The 12339-nt window shown below is 37.6% G+C and overlaps 1 protein-coding gene and 2 pseudogenes across 1 annotated transcript; all 3 read left to right on the plus strand.

Moving 5' to 3' along the window:
- The first annotated feature begins 1148 nt into the window (after positions 1 to 1148).
- Positions 1149 to 3755, plus strand: LOC104766696 (putative indole-3-acetic acid-amido synthetase GH3.1). The gene is made up of 3 exons (XM_010490633.2): positions 1149 to 1599; positions 1724 to 1825; positions 2090 to 3755. Exons 1-3 carry the CDS (start codon positions 1280 to 1282, stop codon positions 3438 to 3440), a joined length of 1773 nt encoding a protein of 590 aa, XP_010488935.2. The 5' UTR covers positions 1149 to 1279; the 3' UTR covers positions 3441 to 3755.
- A 4499-nt stretch (positions 3756 to 8254) lies between these two features.
- LOC147920752 (uncharacterized) lies at positions 8255 to 9679 on the plus strand (annotated as a pseudogene).
- Positions 9680 to 9683: 4 nt separating this feature from the next.
- On the plus strand, positions 9684 to 11181 carry LOC147920753 (uncharacterized; annotated as a pseudogene).
- The last annotated feature ends 1158 nt before the right edge of the window (positions 11182 to 12339 follow it).

Below are 12339 nucleotides of genomic sequence, written 5' to 3' on the forward strand. Positions count from 1 at the left end.
TTTTTCAGAAAATTATAAAAAGACTCAACATAATGCTTGGCCGAGAATGATAAAAGACTCGAACCTATAAAAGGAATATTACAATTTATAAGATTTTGTAATCTTAATTCTCAAGAAGAACAAATAAAGCGTAATAAGCCCTTCAACAAACCACGGTAACTCAGAGTAAAACAGCCGCCACTACCATATTCTCCTAAACAAAAACAAATAAATACATAAACAAATAAAGCAGAAGTTTGGGAGAGATGGGAAACGCGTAGACCAAAGGTGGTAAGGTGGTATAAGCTTTACATGCTACGGCCTAACCCCACATGCGACCTCCTCCTATCGTGCCATGTTGACGTTCTCTCTTGGTCCTACATGTCCCCTTCATCTTCAACATCCCCTCCTTTCTTGCCTCATTTCTTGTGTTCTTCTTTTAATATTACTTCAAACTTATTTTAGTTTTTATATTTCCTCCACAACAAAATTCTCCAGCAAGTATCTTTCCAGTCTCCTTTCTGTCAAAAGACCGACTTTAATTCATAATTATGTATATCTTATTTATGTTTCCACATGTCATATTTGAGTTTCACGGCCACTGTCTTACGCAATAATATCCAAGATAACTTTTTATTCTATTAAAATAATACATTCACCATATAACACATATATACCTTTTTTTTTGCAGTTTCTTTTTACCACGGTCCGCAGTCCACCCTATCAATTTTTATACAAATATTATTACAATCACGATTAAAATGTGAAGACGCTAACAAAGCTACTTTCTTTACTATATTCTAGTTCAGCCAATATTTTCCTCGTCAAGTTTACTTCTTAATTTGTTCCAATCTTCTATGTAATGTATCGTTTCTATCATATTGAGAAACAATATATAGGTTACTATGGTAACTCCAAGTCGTGAAATTGTACTATATAACTTAGGATGATGACATCAATTGCACATAAAAATGTATTCAATGCGTTGAATTGTAATAACTCAAAGTGTTTAGTTGAGATTGGAAAGTAATAAACTTATTAGATTATTTGATGTTATTGTCAGAAGCCAACGTTTGTTTGGCCGTATGACGTGGCACTTAAGAAGTAACTTAAGGAGCTTATTCACCTTCCTCTATATAAATACCCCAACAGGCTCTTCATTCCAAAACATATCCATTCCATTACCAAAGTACAAAACATAAACTCATTCTCTGTCTCTTTCCTCTCATCCAAAATATCTCTTTCCTTATTTGTTTTTTCCCCTCCAAAAGAAAACAAAGAGAAACAAAAAGACTGAAAAATGGCAGTAGATTCCAACCTCTCTTCGCCGTTAGGACCTCCAGCGTGTGAAAAGGACGCAAAAGCCCTCCGCTTCATCGAGGAAATGACCCGAAACGCAGACACCGTTCAAGAAAACCTTCTCGCCGAGATTCTTGCTCGTAACTCAAACACCGAGTACCTACGCCGCTTCAACCTAGGCGGCGCCACCGACCGTGATACCTTTAAAACGAAGATTCCAATCATTACCTACGAAGATCTTCAGCCGGAAATCCAACGCATTGCTGATGGAGACCGCTCTCCCATCTTATCTGCCCACCCCATCTCTGAGTTCCTCACTAGGTTCATTCACCATACTTTGCTTCATATTTTTACCTTTTTCGATTTCTAAATCATTCAAATCCATATACCGATAACACTCGTAAAACTTTAGAATTGGTATTAATTTTGCTTATAATTTTTCCAGCTCTGGAACCTCAGCCGGAGAGAGGAAGCTCATGCCGACCATCAGAGAAGAGCTTGATCGTCGTCAACTTCTTTACAGTCTCCTCATGCCTGTCATGAATTTGTAAGTTATTCCCATTGCTAAAACATTTTTACCATTAATTTTTTTTTTGGTTTCCATTAAAAACAAGTTACTGTGAGATTGAAATGGATTAGAACCTAGCTCAATCATTGGGTTAGCCAACTCAAATATTGCTTGGTTAGAATGCGGAACAGAAGACCAATTCTAATATAACTAAAAAAATATATGTGGTGACGTATGAGTTTGTTAATTACATTATTTATCATTTTTCCAAGCGTTGACAATTTTGTCTCATTTCTGTAACAGGTATGTGCCAGGTTTAGACAAAGGAAAAGGATTGTACTTCTTGTTCGTTAAGTCCGAAACAAAGACACCGGGTGGGCTACCGGCTCGACCAGTCTTGACTAGTTACTACAAGAGTGAACACTTCCGGTCTCGACCATACGACCCATATAACGTGTACACAAGTCCCAACGAAGCAATACTTTGTCCCGACTCATTTCAAAGCATGTACACTCAGATGCTCTGTGGCCTCCTTGACCGCCTCTCTGTCGTCCGCGTTGGCGCAGTCTTTGCCTCTGGTCTACTCCGTGCAATTCGCTTTCTCCAGCTCCACTGGTCTCGTTTCGCCCATGACATCGAGTTTGGATGTCTCGACTTCGAGATAACTGACCGGTCTATAAGACAATGCATGTCCGGAATTATTAAACCGGATCCTGCCCTGGCGGAGTTCATCCGTCAGGAGTGCAAGTCGGAATATTGGGAACGAATCATCACCAGAATATGGCCCAACACTAAGTACATTGACGTCATCGTAACTGGAGCCATGGCTCAGTATATTCCAACGTTGGAATACTATAGCGGAGGTCTCCCAATGGCTTGCACCATGTACGCCTCCTCCGAGTGTTACTTTGGTTTGAACCTTAACCCATTGAGCAAACCGTCAGAAGTCTCTTACACCATCATGCCCAACATGGCCTACTTCGAGTTCATCCCTCTCGGGGGCACCAAGGCTGTTGAACTCGTTGATGTAAAGATTGGTAAAGAGTATGAACTTGTTGTTACCACTTATGCGGGTCTTTGTCGATACCGAGTCGGTGACATCCTCAGAGTCACAGGTTTCCACAACTCCGCACCTCAGTTTCATTTCGTGAGGAGGAAAAACGTTCTCCTCAGCATCGACTCGGACAAGACCGACGAGTCAGAGCTTCAAAAGGCCGTGGAGAACGCATCGAGGCTGCTTCATGAAGAGTGCGGGAGCCGCGTAGCCGAGTACACTAGCTACGCAGACACAAGCACGATCCCAGGCCACTACGTCTTATACTGGGAGTTGTTAGTGAGGGACGGGGCAAGGCAGCCAAGTCATGAGACCCTGACTCGTTGCTGCCTTGAGATGGAAGAGTCGTTAAACTCGGTTTACAGGCAAAGCAGAGTCGCGGACAACTCGGTTGGACCGTTGGAGATTAGGGTGGTGAGAAACGGAACGTTTGAGGAACTGATGGATTACGCAATCTCAAGAGGCGCATCAATTAACCAGTACAAGGTACCAAGGTGCGTGAACTTCACACCTATTGTGGAGTTACTAGATTCTAGGGTTGTGTCGGCGCATTTTAGCCCAGCCTTACCGCATTGGACGCCGGAGAGGAGGAGAAGATAAGGACAGGCACATGTTTTTTCCTTGGAGATCTCGTGAAGTCAAAGGCTTAAAATTAATTAGCACTTTGGTCTTGTAATATATTTAGATTCCACCCTGGTGATTTAGTTTTTTTTTTTTTTTTCATTATTTTCTTCTTCTTAGTGTTTCTTTTCTTCTCGTTTTTTTTTCTTTTCATTGTGGAATCTCTGTGTGTAATTTGTTTTTTTTCTCTAGTTGGGACAAGAAATCCTTACTAGAGAAGTTTTTATATTCCCAGAGACCATGTCTACTTTGATGGAAATCAATATTGTCATTCAATTAGTAAATTTGTTGGAAGATTTGCGTTATGATGTACTCTATAACTGCATAGTTAATTGATATGACTGCGACCTATATAGCAAAATATTAGTTGAACTTCGCCCAAGTTGCTACTTAGTTGCTGAACAGAGAAGCGAACCAACCAATCAATGATTTTTAGTGCCCTTGTTGAGTTATTGGCAAGGAAAAATAATGACAGACTGTTGAGTTTCAGGCAAGTGTGCTCATTTTTTTTTTTTTTTTTGAATTGAATGTAAAATTGTATTCAATCAAAAAACATTTTTGTACAATGAATGCTTCAGTTTGTTTGAATTTGGTTTGAGAGAAACATTGAGTGATGAGAATAGTTGGAAAATAAATCAAAATATTGCCTACGAAGTGTGTCGAGTGGAGAACCAAAGTTGTAGGTCGTCGGCATACCGTTGGTCTACTATGGTTGTGATTGAGCTGAGACGGTTTCGGATATTCTTGTCGATGCACTTGATGAGTAAAGCTTTCGGATCTCGGATTTCACCATGTCGTCTGCTGCCACAGATGGTACAGGGTGGAGTGAAACAAGTATCTGAACAGAAATAGTTGGAGTCATGGGATTGACTGGCTTGTGAGTAACGCAACCAATTGGCTCCACTCTATCCAGTAGTTTGCATTAAGGAGAGGCAGTGCTAAGTCCCTTAACACTCCTTCAGCAAACGGGCAAGAGAAAAATAAGTGATCAGTGGACTCTTCCTCATTGTCACAGAAGCTACATGCCACTTGCACTTGCTGTCCAGAGTGCCATTGTTTTATTCTGTCGCCTGTGGACAGCTGGTTATGTAACGCAAGCCACATCATAAACGAATATTTTGGAGTGGAGTAGGTAAATCATACCCCTTTATACCAAGCAACTCTCAGATTTGGCTAAGTGTGTTTGGTGGTGAAGATTTTCCTGTACTTGTCTCCCGAAGATCTCCAAAGTGGGGTATCTTCTGCCTCTGATCTGGGACGGTGATAGATTGCCTGAATCTCTGCCTCAATGGCATTTAGTGAATTAGTATGATGCCTCCTTATCTGATGCGTTTGCAATACTTCTCCAACAATTGCTTGGAGTGAGGTACCCAAGCCGATGACTCCCCTTGTCCCTGTCACTTCAATTAGCCTACCCATTGGCGACCACATGTTGTACCAGAATAACGTTGAGGAACCATTTCTGACACTTTATGCATCGATTTGGCTACAGCCCTGTATTTTACAAGCTAATTCGGTATCTTGTAATGTAGTTGGTAGTCCCTATGTGGATAAGTTCTGGAATTGCAAAGATAGTACAGATGTACTTTGTTTCTGATTAATACAATTCATTTTGTAAATTTCATAAAGCTCATGTCGAATTTAAATACAATTATAGTATGATTTACTAGGTCTGTTCGAAGCCCTCTTGTGCTATAGGACATTGTGCAATCGTTCAATTTTCCTTAAAAAAAGATTTTGAAAATTATTGTAATATGTAAATAGTTCCTATATGCTCCAACTAAACATTTGTTAGGAACTATGAAGAGATAGCAAAGAACGAGATGAGAAAAGGGAAATAAAGAACACAAAGAACACTACTATTTATTTACACTACCAATCTACTTTAAAGAGCAATATATATATATATATATTTTTTTTTCCATATAGACCCAAAAACTAATCTCATGGGTATAGGAGAAACCATGTTAAATTTTGAATCATGCGGCCAATGTTACTCAAACCCAGGTAGCAGAAATTACCTCATTTTACCACCGGACCAAAGAGATTTGGTTATTATAACTCTCTATTATATGTTTCAATGACTATTTTCTCCACTCAACGATTGCCATCCGTACATAAGTTGCGGGTAATACGATTATTAAAAAGAAAAACAATGTCGACTATTCCATAAGCATCATATACATGTTATCTCTCCAAGTAAACATTGAATAGGCAGTGTAAGTGTGAAACGTTGCAGTCTCTGCGCATATAAATTCCATTTTTTGGATTCTTTTTCACAAACTTCACACAAATATTGACCACTTACATCTTCTTCATAAGAAAAGATGAGAAGATGTTCATCATGTTTGTCCCTTAGCTTATTAGGTAAAGTGGCACATCCAAAACACACAACAAAACGACATTCTCCACAACTTCTTGAGATTTATAGTAAACTGAACAGATTTTTTCAAATTGGGGTTTAAATGTAAGACATACACTGATAAACCAATGGCTAAACTATTGAAGTACAACATGTATCTAAAATCAGCCATGGCAACAAGCTGGTGAAGCTCATTCTTGTGGCCCTTGATATAATATATATTTGTCTCGCTGTTTTTTTTTCCATAAATCTCCAGTAGCCTAATTGGCTTAATCATTAATGTATGGTTACAATTTTGATCATTGACTTATACAATTTCCTCATTTTATCTGAAAGTGTGTATGCTTGAAAATGTTTTTCGTCAAATGTTGTACCGGTCTTCTCGTCAAGTCTCATATGATGTTTATGATACTTAAAATTTTGTATAATTCCATCACTTATCTCCTTGAACAACCTAATATCTTCATATCCATCTTTCCTTCTTCCCTCAAGTTCTTCCTAATCTCATACATCTTTTCGTGTTGCACATTTATCTTGATGAACAGAAAAAATTAAGCAGATACTGAGGCAAGGAAATACTTTTATGCATTGAAGCAGATTCATATTTTGGCTCAACAACATAATATAGTTTGAAGTCTTGTGATTTTATGTTTTATTTGGTACACTTTTAAATAATTTATTTGGTTTTAAACTTTTTTATTTTCAAGAGATGTTATAAACTAACACTACAAGAAAACATGCATTTTGGGACTACCATTTGTGACTGATTAAATAGTCGCAAATATTTGCGACGACTTTGTGATTGTTTTACTACTGATTAACGACTACGGGAAAAATGGAAGGAAAAGCGTCGCTTATTAACGACTAAACAAAACAGACGCAAATTCGTCTCAATTTAGCGACTGAATACGTATTCTTTTGTGACTGAAATTATTTCGTCACAAAAAAGATATATTTTGTGACCACTTTGCAACTGCCTATCTGGTCTGTAAGAGTCGTCGCAAATTAGTCGCAATATGGCGACAATTTGCAACAATGTTTTCGAGTATCTTTTAGTCGCAAAGTAGTAGCGGCATGTCGGCAAAAAACGTTGAGAATGTGAAAGGTAGATTTACCCAACTTTTGGGACTCCATGAAAAACAGTCGAAAAAGAGTCGCTCCATGTCGGCAAAAAATGTGATCAATGTGGCTTAGTGTACTGATATTTTGTGACTCTTTCTGAATTAGTGACAAAAGAGTCGCTCCATGTCGGCAAAAAAACGTGATCAATGTGGGTTAGTGTACTGATATTTTGTGACTCTTTCTGAATTAGTTGCAAAAGAGTGGCAAAATATCTCCTATATATATGCAACCACACTTCTTCTCTAGTTCACATCGACATCAAAGAAAAAAAAACGAGAGAAGAAGGAAAGAACAAAGAAAAAAAAAGATTTAAAAAAAAAAGAAGAAAAAACAATGTGGAACAATCAATCAAGAGCATGGATGTACAACCGGATCGATCCATTCACTAATCATATCTTATTGGATTATTCGGCGGGTGTGGAAGAGTTCATCGCTTTTGCTAGTAGTCATGCACAAAATAGCATTGGTAGGTTTTACTGCCCTTGTGTAGTATGTGGGAATTCGAAGTCGTTGAAAGCTGTCTCAGTTTCTAGTCATTTGCTAAGTAGAGGATTTACGCCTAACTATTATGTATGGTATGAACATGGTGAAGATTATGATGTTGTTGGGGAAGGAACTAGTAGTCATAATGTTAATAATACAGATTATGCTAGTGCTAGTGAACCAATAGGATTTGATGGGGAAAATGTATATGCTGGGGAGAATGTATATGCTGGGATGGTGAATGATGCATTTCATGGTTTTGTACCATATAACGAGTATCATGAACATGAAAGTGGAAATGATCATGTTCATGAACAACCCACCCAAGAAGCAAAACGGTTTTATGATATGCTAGCTGCTGCAAACACTCCATTGTATGATGGATGTCGGGAAGGGCAGTCGCAGTTATCGTTGGCAGCTCGGTTCATGAACAATAAGGTCGACTACAATTTGTCTGAAAATTGTATGGATTCATGGACAGGACTGTTTACGGAGTATTTACCAGAGGGTAATCAGGCAACCGGTTCATACTATGAGACGGAGACTTTGATGCGAAAGCTAGGATTACCGTGTCGTACATATGATGTATGTATAGATAACTGTATGCTCTTTTGGAAAGATGATGAGAAGTTGGAGCATTGCAAGTTCTGCGGCAAACCAAGGTATAAGGCTAGTGAAGGAAGAACAAGAATACCGTTCAGTAAGATGTGGTATTTACCCATTGCGGAAAGGCTGAAGAGAATGTACCAATTTGAGAAGACTGCAGCTTTTATGAGATGGCACGCTGAGCACAGCTCTGAGGAGGGATTAATGTGTCATCCTTCAGATGCGGCTGAGTGGAAGAATTTTCAGCAATCGCATCCCTCATTTGTAGCAGAACCGCGCAATGTTTATCTTGGATTATGTACAGATGGTTTCAATCCTTTTGGGATGTCGAAACACCATTCGTTATGGCCAGTGATATTGACTCCATACAACTTGCCTCCTGGGATGTGCATGAACACGGAGTATTTGTTTCTGACGATTTTGAATTCAGGACCGAATCATCCACAAGCTAGTCTTGACGTTTTTCTCCAACCATTGGTCGATGAGTTAACAGAGTTATGGTATAATGGAGTGGAGGCATATGATGTGTCCTTAGATCAAAATTTCAACCTTAAAGCTGTCCTTTTGTGGACTATCAGCGATTTCCCAGCATATGGCATGTTGTCAGGATGGACAACACACGGAAGATTAGCTTGCCCAATTTGTATGGACGATACAAATGCATTTCAATTGCCAGCTGGTAGGAAGACATGTTGGTTTAATTGCCACAGGAGATTTCTTCCTGCTAATCATCCAATGCGAAAGGATAAAAAACACTTTCTCAAAGGTAAACACGCAGTCAACGACTATCCACCGCAAGATTTGACGGGTGAACAGGTCTTACATGAGCGTATAAGAAATGCCGAGCCGCCAAAGACTTCTGACTGCGGAGGAAATGGGCATGAAAATAAAGTGGATGGCTATGGAAGTTGGCATAATTGGCACAAAGAAAGCATCTTGTGGAAGCTCCCGTATTGGACCGATCTTAACTTACGACATAATCTTGATGTGATGCATATTGAGAAGAATATTCTCGATAATCTCATGTACACTGTTATGAATGTGAAAGACAGATCAAAAGACAATGTGAGGTCCCGCTTGGATGTTGCAAGATTTTGTGATCGAAGTCAATTACATGTTGATGCTCGTGGGACAGCTCCTTTTCCTATTTGGAGATTGAGTGCGAAAGGGAAAAAAAGCCTACTTCAATGGGTCAAAGAAGATGTTAAATTTCCAGATGGGTATGTAGCTGATTTAGCTAGTTGTGTAGACATCAAGGATGGGAAGTTTTCAGGAATGAAAAGCCACGATTGCCATGTCTTTATGGAACGATTGCTTCCATTTGTGTTTGCAGAGTTGTTACCACGTAACGTCCATCTTGCAATATCAGGTAAAAATTTGATATATATATATATATATATGGCAATTTAATTTTATATATATGTCAAATTAATTAATGATTTCATTTATTGTAGGGATCGGATCATTTTTCTGTGACTTAAGTAGTCGATCGTTGGAGCTAAGTCATGTCCAATTGGTGAAAGCGAATATTGTGATGATTTTGTGCAATTTAGAGAAAATATTCCCACCTTCGTTCTTTGATGTCATGGAGCACCTCCCTGTACACCTACCATATGAAGCCGAACTTGGTGGTCCAGTTCAATAGGTGGATGTATCCCTTCGAAAGGTTTTTTAAACGTTTGAAAGGGAAGGCGAAGAACAAAAGATATCCAGCGGGTTCAATCGTTCAATCATATATTAATGATGAGATATCTTACTTCTCAGAACACTACTTTGCTTCAAACATTTCTACAGCTAGTAGAATGAGGTATTTCATACTTACAGTAATAATATATAAGGGTCTTTTAAACTAAAATGAAAAGCTAACTAAACTTTTATATATTATTCAAGTCATTGCGATATGATGCGGAAGAAGTTCCTGTGTATCCAGTACCCGTACCAGATATATTCACTCAAGTCGGTCGTCCTAGTGGCCAAATTACAGAGTTTTGGCTATCTGACAAAGATCATAAATGCGCACATGCATATGTTTTGCGGAATTGTGACTACTTTCGTCCCCTTGAGAGGTATATATTTCTGATTTATTTTTATAGCGATTTATCTTCAATATATCTTATGGATTAATTGTCTTATATATGTTGGAAAAATAGTGTGTTAGACGCTCAAATACGGAATGAATATCCGGAACTCACCGATGATCAAGTCACATCGAAAAGAGATGAAGATTTTAGCGATTGGGTTCGCCAATATGTAAGTATATGTAAATAAATTATTATAAAACAAATATTTTACTGAATGGGTTCAATTCACTTATTTATAATTTTTTTTGTTATGTAGGTGTATACAATGAGCCGTGTTCAAAGTTTTCCTCCTTGGGTTCATGAAGTGGTTGAAGGTCCAGAAAACAAAGTCAAGTCGTGGCCCATGTATTTTACAAGAGGTTACATGTTTCACACGCGGGAACACGGGCAGACCAAAAAGACAATGAATTATGGGGTATGTGTCCGAGGCCAAAATTATTCTGAAGCATCTATAGAGGATGATTTTTATGGGACCGTGGAAAACATACGAGCTCGAGTATCCTGGCATTATTAACCTAAAGATCACACTTTTCTATTGTGACTGGTTTGATCCAACGGTTGGCAAAGGTATCCGCATGACAAACGGAGGCATTGTAGACGTGCTTCCATCAAGAAAATACCGAAATTATGAACCATTATTTTAGGTTAAATTTCTTCCACTAAATATTCAATTTACCTAAGTACGTATACGGATTATTAAATATATATTAATTTAATTTTAAAGTTTCTTTATACAGGTTCTCAGGCTGATCAAGTGTGTTATCTATCATATCCATACACTAAACGACCTCGTAAATCATGGCTTACAGTGTGCAAAGTCAATCCGAGGAATGTTGTTGAAGGGAAGTTTAACGAAAATGACTTGGTTATATTGCAACAAACTGTTATTGATGTCACTCCGACTTTGGTTGAAGAAATCATCATTGAGAGTTTAGTAGACGAGAGTCATCAAGATGAACCAATCGATTTTGAGATCGAAGATGCTGAAGGAGAAGACGAATTTCAATGTAACTTGTCAACATCTGATGATGAAAATGAAGATGAAGAACTTGCATATGAAGACTAAATGTGTTTGAGGTTTAATTTGTAAAATATTGTCTCTTTGTGTCATGTACAATAAAATAAACATTTTTAGTTTGACACTTATTTAAATTATCGTAACCTTTACTTGATTGATTAATCTGGCAATTTGGTACCGTACATCTACTCTGAAAATCAAAGGCCTCCATTTCGATTAGTGAGCAAGATTAATATCCATCATTAAAAACACAGTCACAAAAGAGTAACAGTTTGCGACTATTCTCAAATAGTCACAAACGAGTAACAATTTGAGACTACTTTGCCACTAGTTTCCGATGACTTAGCGACTAACACCTGAATTAGCCACTACTCTACGACGTTTTTCCCACTCTTGATATTTTTGTATCTCAAATATCATATTTGAGATGTATTTTCATCCTTAGTTATACATTTATCCTTGTATTTGCTTGAATCTATTCACTAATACTTTTTCAAGGTTTAAATTTCAATGTTTACAATACAAACATGCATATGTTCCAAACCTATCTTAACTAATACATGTTACCAATGGTATAATGTGTAGATCTTTACATAAATGTAAATATTGTGTTTTAAAACCTAAGCTTTACTAACTCTTCCTATTGTATATACTTTTTACTACTAAGATGAGTGATTTATGCTGCAAATTAGATCATAATGTGTGAAAATCAAACTTTTGGGTTGCTACTATTCTCAAATAGTCACAAAAGAGTAACAATTTGAGACTACTTTGCCACTAGTTTCCGATGACTTAGCGACTAACACCTGAATTAGCCACTACTCTACGACGTTTTTCCCACTCTTGATATTTTTGTATCTTAAATATCATATTTGAGATGTATTTTCATCCTTAGTTATACATTTATCCTTGTATTTGCTTGAATCTATTCACTAATACTTTTTCAAAGTTTAAATTTCAATGTTTACAATACAAACATGCATATGTTCAAAACCTATCTTAACTAATACATGTTACCAATGGTATAATGTGTAGATCTTTACATAAATGTAAATATTGTGTTTTAAAACCTAAGCTTTACTAACTCTTCCTATTGTATATACTTTTTACTACTAAGATGAGTGATTTATGCTGCAAATCAGATCATAATGTGTGAAAATCAAACTTTTGGTTGCTACTATTCTCAAATAGTCACAAAAGAGTAAC

The sequence above is a fragment of the Camelina sativa genome, chromosome 19 (assembly GCF_030686135.1).
Source record: "Camelina sativa cultivar CO46 ecotype springtype chromosome 19, ASM3068613v1".
In the NCBI taxonomy this organism is placed as follows: Eukaryota; Viridiplantae; Streptophyta; class Magnoliopsida; order Brassicales; family Brassicaceae; genus Camelina; species Camelina sativa.